At 46.2% G+C, this 21,292-nt stretch overlaps 1 protein-coding gene across 3 annotated transcripts in view; it reads left to right on the top strand.

Annotated features, from left to right (window-relative positions):
• The window catches only part of ASS1 (argininosuccinate synthase 1), a 76,800-nt gene that overhangs the window by 28,835 nt on the left and 26,673 nt on the right, over window positions 1–21,292 (top strand). For all 3 annotated transcript variants that reach the window (XM_053374456.1, XM_053374454.1, XM_053374455.1), the window contains exons 9-11: window positions 11,312–11,402; window positions 14,720–14,804; window positions 16,172–16,236. In XM_053374456.1, coding sequence (XP_053230431.1) covers window positions 11,312–11,402; window positions 14,720–14,804; window positions 16,172–16,236 — 241 coding nt within the window. The remainder of the gene's footprint in view (window positions 1–11,311; window positions 11,403–14,719; window positions 14,805–16,171; window positions 16,237–21,292) is intronic.

Raw genomic sequence — 21,292 nt, 5'->3', positions numbered from 1 at the left:
TGGACTTGCTTGCTTCTTGCTGACCCCTGTTGAGGATAGGCATTTCTGCAGCATCTTGGTATTGGGTGTCATTTCATTCACACACACCCTTCTCCAGCAGAATTAGCTACTCACAGAGGAGGCTGCCTGTTGAATCTCTGCACAAGTCAGCACTCTAGGCTTGTCACCAATTAATTGAAAAGGCAGGTGCAAGTAGGGGACTCAGGTAGTGGGGCTTGGGCTTAACTGAGTGTGGAGACATTGAAAACTGAGCCTTTGTGTGTGTGGGGGGGTGTAAAGTCAGAGGACTACCTCTAAATTTTAATAAAGACAGACAGAATTCACTTCTCCCAGGCATTTGATGAAATCTGTAAAGTCTTTAAACTTGGTGGTAAGTCACCTCAGCACTGCCCCATGTTAGACAACCCACAAATAAATTAAAGATGATGGAATTCCCTCTCTGCAGAGGTGCTCCGGCCACCCTCATTGTACAGATATGCTGAAAATATACCTCTGTACTCTGGCATTCAGCCACTGAGAAGTATATTTTAGGATCCATCCTATTCCTTTGCACAGCAAGTTGTTTTGACTGGGTTTGGATATTGGGTGGTATTCAGCTAGGTTTCCCCCATAGAAATTAACAAACACAACTAAGTTGGTCTGCTGCATTCATGTCCTCTTTGTTAGGGTTCCTACCTGTGAGAACCAAATGCTAGACTAGATAGGCCTTTGGCCTAATCCAGTAGCCAGGCTCTTTTGATGCTCTCCCTCCACTGTCAGAAGCAGGATGCCTCTGAATACCTGTTGCTGGGAATCACAGGTGGGGAGAGTCACCAGCGCACTCATATCCTGCTTGTGGGATTCCCATTGGGATGTCTGATTGGCCCCGTGAGAACAGGATGCTGGACTAGCTGGGACGTTGACCTGACACAGCAGGCTTTTCTGACAGTCTTCAGTCCATTAATTTCAATAGGTGGACTATGAGTGAAGCTTACGTGAATCCATTGCATTTCCACCTCTCTCCAGTCCACACTTGAATCTTGTGCTTGAAGAGTGAGGGTAAGAAACCTAATTAATGAATGATCCCCTGTTTTTCCTCCTGTGAAATGGGCATTTTCTGGTGCCCATAACAAAACCTTAAGTTTCTAGCTGTGTCCCTGCCCACCCCCACCCCCTAAAAAAATAAAAAACAGTTCCTAGGGTATATATACAGAAATGTCTATATTCAAAACACACACTCGCTCATGCAACAAGCCCATCTGTACAAAAACCTAATGAAACAAGGTTATGACCTGCTCTAAAGCAAGAGAGATTGGATTCTCCCTCCCCCTTCGCTCCATTTCCCCCTTCCTAACGATATCTTTTACATCAAAGGAAAAAAAAATGCTGCATTTTCATGTATGGGTCTGTTATTTTAACAACACACACACATGTACTCAAAATGCGTAAACGCAGAAGCCCAAATTATACGGGCGGTAGATTCCAATTTTACTCTGGCTGTGCTTTTCAGGAAGGCTTGATCATACTTATTTGGAAAGCAAGGAAGAACCTGTGCTCAGATCATGAAAAACTTTAGTACTCCAGGTTGGTGGGGTGGGTGGGGGGTGAGGGAAGCAGAACGAAGGCGGGTGGGAGAGGGGGAGATCAGGAAAGGGAGAGGTAAAAGCAGTGCTTTTTTTCTGGGGGACGCAGGGGTACGCATACCCTTAAACATTTTGTGTATCTAAGTTGGGCCTCATTGAGGGGTGGTATTTCAATATGAGTAGGAAAATGAGAGTACCCCTAAACATTTTTTTAAAGAAAAAAAGCACTGGGTAAAAGGCAGAGAAGAATTGAGTGTCTAGAAAAGGCACACATCTGTATGTGAAATATTTAAAACTCTTTAACCAAATGTCTTGAAAGCAAAGTTGGGTCTATAGTTACAATTCCCTAAACCAGGGCTGTTAAATAAAACAACTAAGTAGATTTTTAAAAAAAATAATTAAATAAATAAATGCATCAACATGGCATTATGGGCTTCATTCCATCATTTGGGTACATGCTTTGGCTTATTCTGTTCCCCACTTAAAAAGAAGACGGAAAATGCCCCAGTTCAAACAACATGGAGGTTTGCTATAGTATATCAATGCCTCCTTATTTATCCCACACCATAGGAGGGCTGGTCTTGGGATGTCATCTTTAAAGGGATGAAGGGGCAATGGGGAAAGAAAGAAGGTGGGGGGAGAGGGAGGGAGGGAGAGAGGGAGGGAGGGAGGAGGCTGGGTGATTGTGGGGAGGGTGTGTGTGCATGAAGAATCAGGGAGTGGGGCAAGAAGAGGAAAAAATTGGAAGTAAATGGTCCATGAACTAAAGTGTGATGTACAGCTATCGATGCTGCAAATGGTTTATTCATCCAGGGTTGATATTGTTGTGCCTGGGACTGAATGAACTCTTTTCAGGGTACCCATATGAAGTTAAAGCAAGTAAATTTCTATCTTCCGAGGTATTAGCTGCCTCATTGCTCCTCAATCGGGCCTCACAGAGGCAGAAAATAGCTCAACCATCTGTTTTCAAATCCCTCCGGCTGTCAGGTCTGGGGGGGGGGTCATGTCTGTTGGGGGGGTGATGATGGCGAAAGGGGGTGGAGGAGGAGAAGACGAAGGGACAGGGTGTCAGCATATCAGCACCCTCTACTCTTCCCCCCACCATCTAACTCCTGCTGCAACTCAAAATAGAGAGAGGTTTTCAGGGGGGAAAAGTAGCCTGAACACCCGCCGTTCATTTTGGTCCATGGAGATCTAGGGTGGCAGCACCCGCCAACCCCAGCTGGCTTAGCCAACAGCCATGGGTGGTGGGAAGCATGGTCCAACAAGGGCTGGAAGGCTCACAGTTCCCGCAACATGCTGTACAGTCAGGACACCAGTACATTGGGGTGGAGAAGCTGGAGTTCTTCCATGATGGGGTGCTGCCGTGGTTGGAGGCAGTCATGCTTCTGAACACCAGTTGCTGGAAGCTACTGGAGGGAGGAGGGCTCTCGCGCTTGGGTCCCGCTTGTGGGCTTTCCCTTGGGGTATCTGGTTGGTCACTATGGGGCAGCTGGGCTAAGTGGGTCACTGCCCAAGGGCTCTTCATATGTTCTTATTCTCTGATGTTGTTGGACTCTAGTATGACCTAGTGGTCAGAGATGCTGGGAACTGGAGTTTCCCCCCACAAAAAAATGGAGCTATACAATTAGGGATGGAGAAGAAATTGGTTTCTTTTCTTCTTTAAAGCTATGAAATTTGCAGTGTGTGAACTGCAAACACAGCCATCCTTCAAAATTTGAACTTTTGAATCTGTACTTTTTGAATTTTGCAGTGCAGTTTTCCAACCAACTAACGTTTACAATTATGTAATACTGCGGGTTCCTGCCCCTGTTCACATTGCTCAGCAACCCCACCTGCCCTCTACCAAAATCTCACCCCTTGCCAACATAGTGCCCCTCCCTTTACACCTCACCATTGCGCCCCTATCCCCTCACAGCTCTGATGAATTTTCAGGAGATGGCTTTTATTATTATTGCAAATTGCTGCAGGAATCTAGAGGACTAGATTTAATATTGGAAAAATGAGAAACTGAGAGGACCGGGACAACTGATCCCTCCCTCCCTCCCTCCCTCCCTGATCCCTGAAATATAGGAAAGAGAGAGGCGTGTTTGTCACACATTCCTGTACCTAGGCTGCACATTCTCTGGGATGGTTATGGTGCAACGGACGTCAGCATCAGGGCCTTGTTCAGAGTCCAGCCTGGGGGCTCACAAGCCCAGCAGTGACTGGTCCATGAGTGCCCAGGGGCTGGTGAAAATGTGATCTCCAGAGGACAATATGTCCAGAGGGAGATTCCTAAAATGTGAGCTGGACCCCAGTGCTTCCAGGGATTGAGCTTCCCAAAATGTCTCCCAGCAATGAATCAAAAGAGAAACAAAGGCAGGATTCTGTGGCCGTAACTCCAGCTTCATTCAGGGGATATGGCCCACTGTTTTTTGTTCATGGGTCCCCAGAAGCCCAAGGACATCTGTGGCAGATTTCGATCTAACTAAAAGTGGGGCCTGCCACAAAATGTTGCAGCATGCACATCCCTTTTTGCAGGAGGGCTCCTCTTTAGGGTTCTCGCTAGCCATTAGCCCTTCCAAGATATTATAAGCTGTTGCTGCATAAGCAGACATCCTTTCGCCATTTTTATTTCCCAAAATGACATCCCATGAGAACTGATCATGCTCAGAATTCAGGGCACATGTTTAATTTGGGGTGCATGTTTGGCCCCACAGATGTTATCTTGGTACACTTTAGATTCCCCCAAAGTATGCCAGTACATCTCCTTTTGTCCTCAGTGGACTCCTTTCACCTCAAATTTCATTCTAGCATTTGGTGTTGGTGGGAAGAAGCTTTCCATCATGGTGGTAGAAAGAGGTTTTGTTTTTGTTTTTTGTCCTTTAATAGCACTGGAACTTGGAAGTGTGTGTGATGGGCTAGAGGGGCTCGATGGTCCTTTGCAGGCCCCAGTCCTCACCACCAAGCACCAACCAGGCAATGGCTCCTGAGGAGATCATATGTGGACACCACCAGGAGGGTCCACCGATGTTGGAAGGAGCAGGGTGGGGCCCTTCCATTCACCAAGATTATAGTAGGGAAGGGCCCCAGTTGCAGGACCTCAGCTAGAATGAAGGGTGCAGAAACCTGGAGGGTATAAAAACCCCAAAATTGGGAGAAAGGAGGTTGTGGAAGACCTCGTTTCTCAGCAAATTTTGGTTTGTGGACCTGCAATGATGCAGTTGCGATGCAGTTTGGAAAAGAAGAGCCTCAGACTACAACCTCAAGGCTCTATTACTGCAATGTGCTCTAGGTAGGGCCTCCTGCAGGCCTGGTTTGGAAAGTGCAGATGGTACAGTATGGGGCAGTCAGGCTGCTGATGGGGGCACCTAGTCAACAACATGGGAGACCCTTGTTAGAACAGCTGTACTGGCTGCCCATCAACAACTGAGCCAGGTTCAAGTTGTTAATTTACAAAGCCCTGAACAACTCTGGTCCAGGGTACCTTGGGGATGGCCTGAACCTTTATATCCCAGAATGACCACTCGTTCTTGCAGGAGCATTCCTGAGTTATTGAGTTTCATCTGAAAACAAAAAGAAACTGAGCCTGGAGTGTCATGGGCCCAGCCCCTTGGAACTATCTGCCAGTAGAGATTCAGCAGGGACCTTCTGTTTTAACTTTTAAACGCCTGCTGAAAAAATTTCTATTCTGCCCGGCCTTTGTAGGCTATTAAGGAAGTTTCTTTCTATGGTGAGTTGATAATCTCTGATTTTTTAAAGTGGTTTTTAATAATTTTTTTTAATGTCTATAGATATCGTCATTGCAAGCTGCTCTGATTTTTTTGATGGTATAATTTTTTTTTATTACTATAAAGAAATAAATAATTGCTGAGGTCATCTGCATCCCAGCTACCTGAGAAACCTGGAAAAGATCCTATCTTCCAGCACTGGGAATATATTCCATTGGGAGCTTCATTGACCAAAATGGAGTTGCACCCACTTTTTGTTGGTGAGGGAGTTCAATCTGTAATGTTTAAATAATTTAAGCTGCACATCTCCCCACTGCTCCATTTCCCCCCCTTATGGCTGCCCCCATGCCTTCTCCTTGGGCACTCCCATCTGCTGGTGGTGTCTGCTTGATGGGATAAATGTTCTAGTTGGACCACAGCCAGGGGCTCTTTGTACTAAGTGGAAGCCTTTCCCAGTGACATGAACAGCTTCTGATCCAGGGGGCTGTGTGTATATGAGGGGTTTCCTTGGAAGACCCTACACACACACACACACACACACACACACACACACACACCCTGAATAAGGATGTAGGAAGCTGCTGTATTACTGAGTCAGTCCATCTAGCTCAGTATTGCCTGTTCTGACTGGCAGCTGTGGCTTTCCAGGTTTTCAGACAGGGAGGCTCTCCCAGCCCTACCTTGAAGAAACCAGGGACTGCTGGGGACTTTCTGTGTGGAAGGCAAATGCTCTAACGCTGAGCCACAGTACCTTTGGAGAAGAACTATACCTCAGTGGTGGGTCACCAGAGGTGAATCTCTGCTTTCATGAACAACCAAAATTTCTAGTCCCTATGGGGTACTTGAAAGAGCTTGCGGAGTATCCAGTCCTTCTGCTTCTGAATTAGAGAAGGACTGGACACTCCACAATTAAATAGGAAGGCATAGGAAGAGGCCAGCTCACCCATGAGGCAGGCTGAGCTAGTTGCCTCAGGTGGCGGAAGCCCAAGAGGAGGCATCCCTGCAGGGACCCTGCCCACATCACCACCTCTGCTGGTGGCAGAGAAGTGTCTCCAGCAACAGCTCTGACCCAGCAAGATCTCGGGAAAACTCACCGGAACTGACTGTCGCTGCCTCCATTTTGCTGGCACTGCGCAAGGGAAACACCTTCCCATTTCATCTTCGGTGGTGAAATGGGACATGCCACTCCTGCATAGGAAGTTGCCTTCTCCTGACTCAAACTGTTGGGTCCATCTAGTTCAGTGTTGTCTTTCCCCAGTCCTACCTGGAGATGCTCAGGGTTGCACCTGGCACTTTCTGCATGCAACACAAGCTCTCTGCAATTAAGCTGCAGGCCTTCCCCTAAAAATGAGTTAAGAGTCTAGTCCTTATGGTTCTGAATGAAAGGCTGATTTAAATGGGGACATAAGGAGCTGCCTTATACTGAATCAGAGCCCTGGTCCATCAAGCTCAGTACTGTCTATGCTGAGTGGGAGTGCCTCTCCAGAGTTTCAGGCAGGAGTTTTCTCCGAGCTCTATCAGGAGATGTTGGGGATTGAACCTGCATGCAGAAGCAGAGGCTCCACATTATTCTGAATCATGCAGGGGAACTGGATGGGCTAGTACTGCCTCCAGCAACAGGTAAGAATGTAATATCTTCATTTAGTAATCATTGCAATAGCTTTTGACAGGCTTGATCTCCAGTGTCTAAACCGTTTCAACCAGCGGTTGAAGCCTCCTTATTTCACAGGGGATTTCTTAACCATGCACCATGCAGAATGAATACTTCCTTTAGCCAGCCCTGAACCTACTACTGCTCTTGGGCTGATCTTATTGTAAAAAGAATCCTCCTGGATCAGAATTCTTCATTGGGAGCCATGCCCACATTTTAATATTTTAAAATTTGTTTCATGACATCGTATTGCTGTTAGCTGTTCTGAGCAACGTTAGTGGAGAGGTAGTTAGTGGGCTGGGTTTTTTTTAAAAAAATCTTCATACGTGACTCTTTAAGGAATGTGGGGCTTCCAGCAAAGACAAGAAGAGAAATTAGGTTCAGTTGAGCTCACATTTTAATTCAAATCTACCTCATTTGAACTTCCTGAAAACAGAAGCACAGTGATGCTTTTAAATATGTGTGTCTTCAGATTCTGTGCTGTGCAGTTCGGCAAGCAAATAATGTGTCTGAAAGTATGCATGAGGAAGTATGTATGAAAATGCATGCATTGGTGAAAATTAATCTTTATTAGGGAGCATTTTCTAGTATCATTATAGAAAATGGCTTGGATAAATGTGCATTATGCAGTATACTAGTATGGATTGTCTGATGCTGCATGGGAACCAACAAATACGGTGATTTTTTTTAATGGGCAGTATAGTTTGTGAGTTTTGTACTGACCCACCAAAAACTGGGCAAAGTCATGGTGAAGTCAAGTTTTGGTCCACCATCTTGATTCAAAATGATGTGTTGACAAAAGCCACCTACTCCCGCCTTCATGCCAAGTATATCTCAAGAGGCATCCAAATGCATAGAGAAGCGACAGGCAGACAGACAGACAAGCAGACAAACAAGTAGACAGACCACTTTTTAAAATATATAGTACAGTGGTACCTCAGGTTACATACACTTCAGGTTACATACACTTCAGGTTACAGACTCCACTAACACAGAAATAGTGCTTCAGGTTAAGAACTTTGCTTCAGGATGAGAACACTCTGGCGGCGCTGCGACAGTGGGAGGCCCCATTAGCTGAAGTGGTGCTTCTGGTTAAGAACAGTTTCAGGTTAAGAACTGACCTCCGGAACGAATTAAGTACTTAACCCAAGGTACCACTGTACACACATGTTAAAAAATGCACCTTTAAATTTGGCAACTGATGCATAAATGTGGCAAACTAAACTTTTAAGATTGGGAGGGGAGTGAAACCAGCATGGACAGATTGGTTCATCGCTAGGTCCCTGGAGATGGGAGGCAAGGGGTTTCTCAGTGGACTTGATGCAAACCTGTGTCAGCTGTACAGTTTATACAGCTAGAGATGTCACCCACCCTTTCTCAAACTGAATTTATCTTTTCAAACCCCTGTAAATGTCAAGCCATCCTGCATTCGGGCCTAGATGTTGTGCACAGTTCTGCTCTCCAGCCGTTGGCGTAACATGACGCCTCAGAGTCGGAGGCTGGCCCAGGAAAGAGCTGGACTGTGAAATTGCAAAGCCAGCAAGTAGACAGAGGAATTTATTTCCACATGCCCAGAGAGATTCCCTTATTCTCTCTCTCTCCCCTTTCTCTTCTTCAGCTCCACCCCCCACTTACTGCATGCCCACAAATGTGGAAATTCATCAGAAGCCCCCGAGGCATAAACTAATTATGGGAATGTTGTTGCTCTTTTTCCCACCAGCCCGGTTTTAAGAGATAAGACACCCCTGTGCTGTAAAAATCTGGTGAGGGGGGTTGGAAAAATATATATACATAAAGGTTGATGTGTTTTGAAATGGCTTTTTTGCTTTGTTCCTCTATTTCCCCCCTGGGTGTATTAACCTTGGGGACACCGTCAAAATGCACAGTCTCCCAGAGCACCTGCTGGGGTCAAGGCTAGTCATTAGTTTTTCGGTCAGTGCAGAATAAACCCCATTTCTCTCCCTCTCCCTCTCTTTGGAAGTGTATGGGGTTCTGCCTCTATCTTTTCCCTCTCTGCCAAAGTCGCATTCCCCCCACCCTCCGCCGTTTTCCCTGCCTGACTTGTTCCTCCATAGCTATTCCACCTCCAGCTGTGGGGGCGTCAAAGGAAAAGATGAGATCAAGTTGAGGGGAAAAAATTGTCTGATTCCCCACAAGGCCCTTTGTTCCCAAACACCTCCAGTGCTCTCATTTTGCAAAGGGTGGCAAAATAATAATAAAAAATCCCAACCCTTCCTTTGGCAGGGTTTCTTTCTTTCTTTTTTTGCTGCCTGAGCAGTCTTAGGCTTTTAAAAAGGTGTGTGTGTGTGTGTGTAAAGGTTTGTGGATTGCATGCATAGGAGGCTGGGAAGTTGTCAAAGGGAAGTTGTTAAGAACTCCAAGGAAGCCTCCATGCTCAGGGGAAGTATATCTCTGAATGCCCGGCCACCACACTGTCTCACGATGCTAGAACTTGTGGACATCTGATGAAGCTGAATGTTGGAAGATTCAGGACAGATTACAGAAAGTCCTTCTTCAAGCAGCACATCGTTAAACTATGGAACTCACTCTTGCAGGAGGCAGTGCTGACCACCAACTAGGGTAGTTTTAGAAGAAGATTGGACGAATTCATGGAGGAGAAGGCTATCAATGTCTACTAGCCATGGTGACTCTGCTCTGCCTCCATAGCAGGAGGCAACAGTCCTTCCAAACACCAGTTGGTGAAATCCTGCTTGTGGGTTTCCCACCGGCATCTGGTTGTCCACTACATGGACCATTGTCCGGATCCAGCAGGCTCTTCTTATGCTTTTATGTTCCTGTGTTAAAGCCATTAGCAACTCCAATGAAGCCCCCATGACCAGAGGCAAGATGCCAGGCTGCCATGCTCAGAAGGCCTTGTGGTTTATTCATAAGATCCCAGAGGTATTCAGCTGGGCTGCTGTTGGGGAGAGACTGCTGGCTAGTCCTTCATCTGATCCAGCCAAGGCAACACTTAGTTTCTTAAAAGGAAGTTCTGGCCAGGCAACTCCACAACATCAGATTGTCCCAACTTGCCCATAGCCACTGATGTAAGGACATAAGAAGAGACCATCTAATCCATCTTCCTCACAGTGGCCAACCAGATGCCCCAGTGGGAAACGCACAAGCAAGCACTTGATTGCACCAGAAACACTCTCCCCACTTGTGCTTCCCAGCAATTGGTATTCAGAGGCTTCTGACAATGGAGGAAGAACATGGATTTGTATGATACTCTTTTTGAAGTCATCCTAGCTGGTAGCCATCACCACAGCCTGCAGAGAATGTTGTAATGTAGGCAGGACCATGTGAGAACACAGGACATGCTGGTCCACAGCAGCATAGCGTGGGGGGGGGCACAAGGGCAGTTGCCCCAGGTGCAAAATTGTTAGAGGTGCAAAATTTCAACACTTGGTGCTGCCTCAGTACAGCTGCATGCTTCCGTAGCTGAGCTCCGTTGAAAATGGCTTCTCCATGCAAACCAGGAAGTGACCTTTCCAGACGACAGAACAGCTTTTTTTCTTATATCTGCAGCTGCGATCTCCCTGGGTGATGCAGATGCCATTAGGCAGTTGAATGCGCATGCATACTCTGTCCGTTTCCCTCCTTCCCCCTACTCTCTGTGTGGCCACCAGGCACTGGTAGCCCGTGCTATGCCACTGGCTATCCAGTCAACTTGTCTCTCCATCTTGGCATTCTTCTTCCCAACAGTGGCTGACCAGAAGCTATAGAGGCATGGTGACAGCCCTATCATTCACACCTTCTGCCCTCCCAGCATCTAGTATATCAAAGGTTATCTAAACTTTGAAAACTAGAGTTTTTGCTGCTAGGTCTCATGGCTGGTTTCTAGAAATAGATCCTTTTCCCTATCTATTTAACCAATACTTTTAGGAAAAGCTGCTTCTGCTTGTAACCAGTGTCATGTTCTATAAGTCTGCTATTGACAGAACATTGCTGAAAATTCTCAGAAGATATTTTTTCTAAGCCCCCCCCCCACAAATTTTATTTGTTCACCCCTTTCCCCCTGAAAATGAGCTGCATTCAGCAGAACATTCCCTGCAGTCCTTGTGTGCGGTTGACAACAAATCATGAGTGGACATGTGTTGACGATATCACAGGCACTAGCCAGTAGGTGCCTGCACAGTCATCTCTCCTCCCGCCCCTGGTTTGAACTGATCAAAGCCACCCTGAACTGATTTCAGAGCTCACCCTGGGTCAGAAACAAATGTATGCTTGTACTGTGAATGCCAGGAGGGGTTTTCCAAACCACACCTTCCATTCCTGTCTTCACTCCCAAATTTCCAGGGCTTAGGTGATTTGCATCCAGTGTTGCTAACACTCATTTCTCTCTCTGTCTCTCTGTCTCTCTGTCTCTTCTCTCTCTCTTACAGAACCAGGCACCCCCTGGCCTTTACAAAAGGACAAGAGACCCTGCTACAGCCCCAGACACTCCAGACATCTTAGAGATTGAATTCAAGAAGGGTAAGGACAGTCTTTTTGCAATGCTGCATTGTGGCCACATTCAGAAGAGTGAGTACAGTTCTGGTCACAACATCTAAAACAGGGGTCAGCAAACTTTTTCAGCAGGGGGCCGGTCCACTGTCACTCAGACCTTGTGGGGGGCCTGGACAATATTTTGAAAAAAATAATGAACGAATTCCTATGCCCCACAAATAACACAGAGATGCATTTTAAATAAAAGCACACATTCTACTCATGTAAAAACACACTGATTCCCGGAATGTCCGCGGGCTGGATTTAGAAGGCGTTTGGGCCAGATCCGGCCCCCTGGCCTTAGTTTGCCTACCCATGATCTAAAATAAAAATGTGTTGTAGGCTTGGAAATGGTGCAGAAAAGGACACTCTAAATCAGGGGTGCCCAAACTTTTTTCAAAGAACATGCGTGAGGCCCGACCAAAGTTGTTGAGTTCTTTTTAGTATTGAAGTTGCTGAGTTTTTACCCCAGGACGTATACTGCCACGGGGGCCAGATTACATTGACTGGTGCACCACATTAGGCCTCCAAAACAGACTTTGGACATGCCTGCTCTAAATAGTCAGGGGGCTTGGAGCAAGCTTTGAGGTGAGGCTTTGGTGCTTTTCAGTAGAGTTTGTTAACATATGAATCCAAAGGCCATCAAACAGAGTAATCAGATGATGGGAAATCAAGCTTTGGTTGATCTACTGATTAAGAACCTAAGAGACTGTTGGATCAGGCCAGTGGCCCATCTGGTCCAGCATCTTGTTCTTAGAGTGCCCAACCTAGTGCCTCTTCTGAGAAAAAACAGGACCAGAGCCCAGGGGCACTATCTCTTCCTGTGGTTTCCAACAACTGGATCAGAAGCATTACTTCTTCTGAACATGAAAGCAGAGCAGAGCATTTGTGGCTACTAGCCATTGATAGTCTTCTTCATGAATTTGTCTCTTAAAACTATCCAAGTTGGTGGCCTTTACTGCCTCCTGTGGGAGTGAATTCCAGAGTTACTATGTGCTGCCTGAAAATCCCTTTTCTTTTATCTGCCCTGAATCTTCCAACATTCAGCTTCATTGGATATCCACAACTTCTAGTGTTATGAGGGAGAAAAACGCTTTTCTGTATCCATTTTCTCCATGCCATGCATAATGTTATCATTGTCTATCATGCTGCCTTTTTTCTAGACTAATAATAATAATAATAATAATAATCCCCAAAGCTCCAACCTTTCCTCATAGAAGAATCGCTTCAGCCCCTTGATAATTTCCAATTCTTCAATATCCTTTCTGAGGTGAGGTGACCAGAATTGTACACAGTATTCCAAACACTATCACACCATAGATTTTTATAAAGGCATTATATCCACATTTTAATTTTCAATTCCTTTCCTAACGATCCCTAGCATGAAATTTCCCTTTTCCACAGCCACTGTGCACTGGGCTGACATTTTCATAGAGCCAAGGTACAATAGTATCCACTATGACGCCAAGGTACAATATAGTTAATAGCCTGATCAAAGCACAAATAAATTAACTGGTAGGGAAAGCGAAGGCCCATCAATGGATTCTCCCTCCATCACCATATGTCCACCCAGCATCCCTACTGGACGACACAGAGTGATGCAGTGAGGTTTAATAACTCACTCTGTGTTTTGAGAGAAAGGCATGCTCTGGCACCCACAGAAACCCACACGCACCCACATGCTACCCTCCTTTCGCCTGCAAACACATCCTTGTTTTACCCCCTAGTTAATTTATTTGAAGTTCTAATCTAATTATTAACTATTTTAAAAGGGATAAGCAGCTTTCCTGGACAATGCCTGCACTCCTCCAGGCGGGCCACGTCCGATCGCTGTCCGAAAAGGCTACAATAGACCAAGAAAGACGATGGTGAGGAGGTGCTGACGGCTGTGCTGACCAGAAAGAGATTTAGGGTTCATTATCGCCGGGGCTTACATTTAATAGTCATTTACAGCCAAATTCATAAACCCTCCAGTCTCCTAGCCCACTTTTTCTTTCCTGTGTATGTGTGTGTAAGGCGCAGGGGGGACAACAAAAAAATAAAATATATAAATGGGTTTAGAATGGAGACGCTGACAGGCAGCCTTCACCACACAGCGGGCCTTTTGTAATAAAGACTAGAAAGGAAGCTATTGAATCCTGATTAGTGACTGATAAAGCTCTATATGGTAATGAGGAGGGCAGATGGAAGAGAGATTAGCCTCTGAACAGGCTCACCGGCCTCCCCCCACTGCCAAGTTTCCCCCTATTTTTCTTTTATGGGTCTCCCACCCTCTTCTCCACCTCCCCACACATCTCCCCTGTGTCCTGCTTCCGTATACATTTATTGCTCATTTTATACTGGGGGGGGGGGGGAGAGAAGAAAAGAGTGGTTTCTTTCTCTTTCAGTCACCACCTTGGGCTCTTCATGTCTTTCTCTCATGCTCTTAAAAAGAACAGAAAATAATATTTCTTTCTGTTTTGGTTGCCACACCTCTGGGCTTCCCACTCTCGGGGTTCCCGCCACTTCCCCTCACTGTCACCCTCTTAAAAATAAAATGAAAGTAACTGTATTCTTGAATTCCCTGAGAATCTTCTCGGTCTTTGGCCACAAACAGTCCCAAGTCAAGCTCCCTATTCATTCCTGTCAGGTGGATAACTGGGGACATGTGCGGCATTTGTCCGCCAAATGGATGTTAACAGGGGCCATGCGCTGTGTTTTCACTTGCGCCTCAGTTTTCCCGTCCTTTCTCCTCCTCCTCCTTTTTTAATTGTGGGGTGGGGGTGTAGAGTTTGTCCGCCGGGGCTGAGTCTCGGTGGCTGGTGGAACAGAAGGTGCGACGGGCTGAGACAATGAGGGAGCGTGAAATTTAATTAGTCGAGGCCTTACCCGCAATTTCAAGCTCCTCAAAAAAAAAGAGGTGGGGGGGAATAGACGGGCGGGTGGGAAGGGGCAGTTGTATGTGGGAGGGGGGAAACTTTTATTGCCTTAAAAAAAAAAACCCCACCTCTTTTCTCTCAGGGCTTTTTTTCGGCCTCGTATTGTGTGAGGGTTCACCCGACCCCGCTTTTTAAAGGGGGAAAAAAACACCAGAGCCTTCTGAGCGGAGCAGCTTAGCCATGCCTTTTTAAGAAGTTATTTAGAGTTCATATCTGTCACATCTATTTAACACGTCCAGGGTGATGTTTTAAAGAGGCGCTCTTGACATTAATAAGGGGATTTCAAAGTCCAGTTCCCCTGTTACCCTCCCTGCCCGTCTGTTTCCTGTGCCGACTTTCTCTCCCCCACCCCGTCCATCTCCATGTCCCTTTTCTCTTGCCTGACAGGTGTCCCCATCAAGGTCACCAATGTCGAATACGGCACTGCTCACCATTCGTCCCTCGAGCTCTTCGTTTACCTGAATGAAATTGCGTAAGTTTCCCCGTCTGTGTTGGCCCCATGGAAGGATGAAGGGAGAGTGAAATTCATTTTGGTTCATGTTTAACATCAGACCTACCATAATTTGCGCTTTCTGGAACGATACATGAACCACAAACGCAGCCATCCTCTGAAATTTGCCCTTCTCCCAATTTTGCACTGTGGTTCTCCAACCAGTTAATGTGCCCCAAAATGCATCAAATAGGATAAAGCGTGTGTAAGAAAAGGAACATATTTACTGAAGATAACATACAAAAATGCATTATATTACCCGGATTAAAATGTCAAAACGCAATATTTAAAACAGTTTAAAACACCTTACAATCACAAAAATAAGCTGGGTCCAATATATATATATATACCTCATATAAGGCAGTGTTCCTGTGAGAAAGAGGGAGAGGAAATATACATGTCCCTCCTTGTCCTTCTTGTTTATTACCTGCCCTTCACCATAAAGACCTAGGGTGGGTTACAGCCATTTAAAGCACATGCAAGTTCGAAACAACTTGCAATCATAGAAATACAGTGGGCCCTAAAAATATACACCTCAGGTGTCAAAGGCTAGGATGAAGAGGTGTGTCTTTAGCATTCACTGGAAGCTGTATAGTGAAAGTGCCCGACACATCTCTGTGGGGAAGGAGCTCCACAACTTAGGGGCTGCCACAGAGAAGGCCCTCTCCTGGGTATCTGAGGGTGGTGGAACAACCAAGAGGTCCCCGTCTGCCAGTCTTGGCACCTGGGATGTTATGTAGGGAAGGAGGTGACCTTTCAGGTATATGGGGCCTGAGTTGTTTAGGGCTTTCAAAACACTAATGTAAACACTTTGAATTGGGTCTGGAAACAAACTGGCAACCAGTGCAGCTGATTTAAAATGGGAGGAGGGGTATGTGGGTTCTAAATTTAACCCCATCCACTGAGCCTGGCACCAGCTGAAGTATTGGAGTCATGTTCCAGGGCAGCTCCACACATAGCACATTGCAGTAATCCAATTTGGAAGTTTCTAGAGCATGGAGTACAGTGGCTAAGTCATCTGTCCAAAAGGGGTCAAAACCCTTGTACCCAGCCATCCTGTGAGAGACCTTTGCCCTTTCCCTTTCCCATCATCCTTTGCTTCTGGTGTTTTGCACTGCCTTGCCTGCAGGTTTAGAAAAACATAGAACCATGGAATTTTTTAGAGTTGGAAGGGACCCCAAGGTCATCTATTCCAACTACCTGCAATGCACGAATCCAAACAGATCATACATAGCAGCTGGCCATCCAACCTCTTCTTATAAACCTCCAAGGAAAGAGAGTGCAGCATGTATTGTGGGAGTCTGTTCCATGCCTGTGAGCATTGACTCTCGCCTCCTTCCTCTCCACAGTGCCAGGCATGGTGTTGGGCGCATTGACATCGTGGAGAACCGGTTCATCGGAATGAAGTCTCGAGGTAAGCATTGTTCTTTCTGGACTTGCAAAGCTGCAGCTAAACCCAGACTTGACACACTAATTTGAGCTCCCTATATCAGAAGGGAAGGGGGCTCCCTACTATGTTGGCTTGCCTGGATGTCAGGATCATGTGTGGAGGCCCTGCTGGTGGTGCCACTGTACTTTGAGGCCCACGGATTGTGGTGTATGGGAGTGCCTTATTGGTGGTAGGCCCCAGAAGTGCCCACACTTTGGAGGTGGGCCTAGCAACATTGCTGTACTCCTTGTTGATTAGTCATGCACCTCTTTGAGATGCAGCGGTTGAGTTGTTTAAATCTGGTTGTAGATCTGGCCCTTTGGGACCAAAAGGTTCCCTACTCCTTGCCTAATTATTGGGCTGGTGTTGGCTATAATCCAGTAACACACAAGCTGTACTTCCATTTCCTCCTTTCCTGAACCTTGGAAAGGACCATAGCTTAGTGACAGAGCATCTGTCTTGCAAGCAGAAGGTCTGAAGTTCAATCCCCAGCATCTCTAGGTAGGATTGAGAGAGATCTCCTGCCTGAAACCCTGGTGAGCTGCTGCCTGTCAGTGTAGACAATATTGAGCTAGATGGTCTGACTCGGTATAAGGCAGCTTCCTGTGTTTCCCCCAGACAAGGGACAACGTCTAAACCTTCTTTTCTGAGGTCACTCAAAACTTGGAGCAGTCTGTTCCAATCATTGCTCCTAATAGGTTGGAAACAGTATGGTGTGGTGGTTAGAGTGTTGGACTAGGACCTGTGATACCAGAGTTCAAATCTCCCACTTGCCATTGAAGCTCAGCCTAACCTACCCCACTGGGTTTCTATGGGGATTAAATGAGGACTACGACCTGGGAGTCCAAGGTTCAAATCCCTGTTTGGCCGCGTAGCTCATTGGGTGTGACCTTGGGCCAGTCACTGCCTCTCAGCCTATAGCTTACCTCACAGGGCTGTTGTGGAGATTAATTGAGGAGGCGAAGAACCACATCTACCGCTTTGACCTCCGAGGAGATAAAAGGTGTTCTATAAATGCATTAAATAAATTTAATAAAAGTAATAAATAAATTGATAGCCTGGATAGCTCAACTGGTTAGAGCGTGGTGGTGATGATAATGCCAAGGTTGCAGGTACAAGCCTTATATAGGACAGCTGCATATTCCTGCATTGCAGGGGGTTGGGCTAGATGATCATCAGGGTCCCTTCCATCTCTATGATCCTATGATTCTAAAGAATTGCAGGTGGGGTGGTTGAAGGTATCATTGACTATGGTGTGAACGCTCACCCCAATATCAGCAACGGCAAATGGGTTTTGTGAGAGGCAGATGTTGAGTCATGCTTGCAGCTCAGGAAGTGCCATTCTTTCACATCCTTCAGCTCCCTTGAAACAATTTCTCCCTTTCTCCTACCAAACTCCCCTCATATCTCTAGGAGCGGCTGCAGGAATAGTGAATAGCATGTCTCTTTTATGTGGGTGCCCCCTAGAGGTGAAGGTTTTCAGAGGAGAATGTTTCAGGATGAAAACTACTGATTTTGGCAGTAGGGATACATGCGTGTATGTGTGTGCTTGGGGAGACGTCTGGTTTTCTCTTCTTCGTAAAACAACAACAACAAATCTTTTAAAAGATATGTTATTCAAACCTGTTGCTGTTTCGACACTGCTTTTTTTTTGGCCCCATCTGCATTGTGTACTTAAAGCACTGTGGTACCACTTTAAACAGCCATGTTGTTTAGTTGTTTAGTCGTGTCTGACTCTTTGTGACCCCATGGACCACAGCACGCCAGGCACTCCTGTCTTCCACTGTCTCCCGCAGTTTGGTCAAACCCATGCTGGTAGCTTCGAGAACACTGTCCCACCATCACGTCCTCTGTCGTCCCCTTCTCCTTGTGCCCTCCATCTTTCCCAACATCAGGGTCTTTTCCAGAGAGTCTTCTCTTCTCATGAGGTGGCCAAAGTATTGGAGCCTCAGCTTCAGCTTCTGTTTAAACAGCCATGGCTCCCCCCAAAAATTCTGGGAACTGTACTTTGTTTAGGGTGCTTGGAATTGTTAGGCGACAATCTATTCTCCTCTTGGAACTACAATTCCCAGAGTTCTTTGGGAAGAGGGATTGACTGTTAAGCCAGCCTAGGAGGCAGAGCATAGCCATCATGGCTTGTAGCCATTGATAGCCCTCTTCTCCATTAATTTGTCCAATCCTCTTTTAAAACTATCCAAGCTGGTGGCCATCACTGCCTCCTGCAGGAGCAAGTTCCATAGTTTAACTATTTGCTGCATGTAGAAGTCCTCTCTATTATCTGTCCTGAATCTTCCAATATTCATCTTCATTGGATGCCCATGAGTTCTAGGGTCATGAGAGGAGGGGGGAAGAAACACAATTTTATTAACTTCTAACATGTCACCTCGTTCTCCAAACTAAAAAGTCCCAAATGCTGCAAACTTTCTTTATAGGGGAGTTGTTCCTCCAGATCTCTGCCTCCCCAACTCTTTTCTCTCAGTTGGTTTGGATTTCCTCACACCAAGAATACTTCAAAAAGGACAGAGTAAAAGAAAACATGGATTGAAGAAGTGAAAAGTGTGGGAAGGCAGTGATTTGGAGGAAAGCCTCATATGGACCACAGAGACTTAATGGAGGCCCATGAAGCTAACTGTCCACATTAAACGACAAAAATGTTTCAGCTCTTAGGAACTCTTGACATGAGTGCTAGGGGCTGCCAGAACCTCAGTTTCCCCTAAATCTTGCAGGATTTGTGACTTTTGCTTTGATATAAAAATATGTGGTGTTTAGCATTAGCTGGAAAAACAACCAATAATAAATTACATGTAACAAAATGCTTGGAGGTCCCAGAAAGATTTTAGGCTCCTTGGTGGGATTTTATCTCATAAAAAACAAATGGGAATGCACAGGACTTTGTCTCCTCAGTACAATGTGAAATTTGGCTTACCTGATGCTCTTAAGTACTTTGGCAAGCTAATTCTCTTCCAGATATACTATGCTGCTGTTTTCTAATTCTATTTATTTCTATTTTATTGATTTGTTTATGTCCATAAGTTACTATTTTTTTAATGGCAGTCTGGGTGAGGTCACTGTCGTACTATGGAACTCGTTCCCATAGGAGACAGAGATGACTTCCAACCTGGATAGCTTTAAAAAGGATTAGACAAACACATGATGGGAGGAGAAAACTACCAATGGCTACCAGCAGTCAGATGTAGCAATGGATCTGAATACCAGTTGCTGGAAAGCAAAGGAAGGGTGAATACTCTTGTTCTTGTGTCCTGCCTGTGGAATTCCCTTGAGGGTCTGTGGCTGGCCACTGGACTGGATGGATTCCCTTTGGCATGACCCAGCAGGCTCTTCTCGTGATTTCATGTATGGAAGGGGAGAGGTTTCGCCCTCCTTTCATGCTCCGGAGTGTGCTGGAGTTAGTGCCTCTGGTTACAGAGTGTCACAGGTGGATTGCTGTCAAGGCAGCCGAAACAGCTTTGCTGGAGGTAAACAGACAGCCGAGGTTACAAATTAGAAATTTTTAAGTAGCGGCAGCTGTCTTTTATACCCCCCCTCCTCCCATCACCCCCCCAATCCTCGTCCACTTTCACGGCAGCAATTACGGCGTGATTGAAATGCCGTGAGCCACGCATCGCTGACACCTCTGTCTTTTTCCTGTAAACATGGAGAGATGAAAATAGACACTTGGAGCGGCGGTGAGTGTCACTTTGAAGGTGGCTCTTGTCTCCTGTGCGGCGACGCAGGACGGGCGCCTGTCATTTTCCTCTCCCCCACGCATGGTGGATCGTACTTCGACTGTCAAGAAGAAAAAACCTCAGCTTCCAGGCCTACAGTCTTTGTGGCTTCGGGTTCCTGTCACAAATCAAACAAAAACAAAAAAGAGAGAGAGAGAACTGGGGAGGCAGACAGACAGAAGAAAATAATCCATTTCTAACACTCCCTTTTTTCTTTTAGAGAAATGTGTGGGGCAATATGGAGGGGGAGGGCTGCCCAGGGAGGAGGAATGGGTGGATGAAAGCTTATATATATACACAGAGAAAACCAAGCTTTTTATCTGTCCAAATTAACTTTAACATCTTCTGAGGAAAGGAGAAGACAGATTAATTGGAGTGGATTAGGGTTACTGCGCAGATTTGGTGATATGAGGCTACCCTTGTCTTGCCACAGATATTTTTGTTTCTATGTTGTTGTTTCTTAAAAAGCCCTCTGTGGTGCACAGGGGTCAGCAAACATTTTCAGCAGGGGGCCGGTCCACTGTCCCTCAGACCATGTGGGGGGCCGGACTATATTTTTTGGGGGAAATGAACGAATTCCTATGCCTCACAAATAACCCAGAGATGCATTTTAAATAAAGCACACATTCTACTCATGTAAAAAATGCTGATTCCTGGGCCGTCCGCGGGCCAGATTTAGAAGGCGATTGGGCAGCATCCAGCTCCTGGGCCTTAGTTTGCCTACCCATGGTGTAGAAGAACATTTTTATTCTGCTGCACACTCAAGGGATTAAGGAACAAGGATGCTCTCTCTCTCTCTCTCTCTCTCTCTCTCTCTCTCTCTCTCTCTCTCCATCCCCTCCACCACATTCCTCTCTTCCTTCGCATTGCACCAGTGCAACTGTCTGCCATGTGTCCTTAGCCCTGTCACTTAACCACTCCCAAACATTGCAAGCTCACTTGGAATTGCAAATGCTGAGGGGAGAATTTGGAAACCTTCTAGTGGGATCCCTTCCACAGTGTGTGTCCACCTCCTTTCCACCGACCATTCCTTCCCATGGAGCTCCTCTTTAAGTGGCTCCTGGGGTTTCCACACTGCCCCCTCCATCCTCCCAGGATTAATATAATCTTGGGACCCTGGCCAGTGCCATCATTGGATCAGACCAGTTCCTCCTAGCTCTGTGAGGCAGGGAAGTGGGATGTTTTTCAGCCTCTGGACCACATTCCCTTCTGGGCAACCTTTTGAGGGGTGCAGGCCAGTGGTGGGTAGAACCAGAGGCCTGAGTGGGTGAACCAATGGATGTAAATTTTGGCTTTGTACAGTAGGCTAGTTTGTA

The sequence above is a fragment of the Podarcis raffonei genome, chromosome Z (assembly GCF_027172205.1).
Source record: "Podarcis raffonei isolate rPodRaf1 chromosome Z, rPodRaf1.pri, whole genome shotgun sequence".
NCBI lineage: Eukaryota > Metazoa > Chordata > Lepidosauria > Squamata > Lacertidae > Podarcis > Podarcis raffonei.
This window is presented reverse-complemented; position numbering and strand designations above follow the sequence as displayed.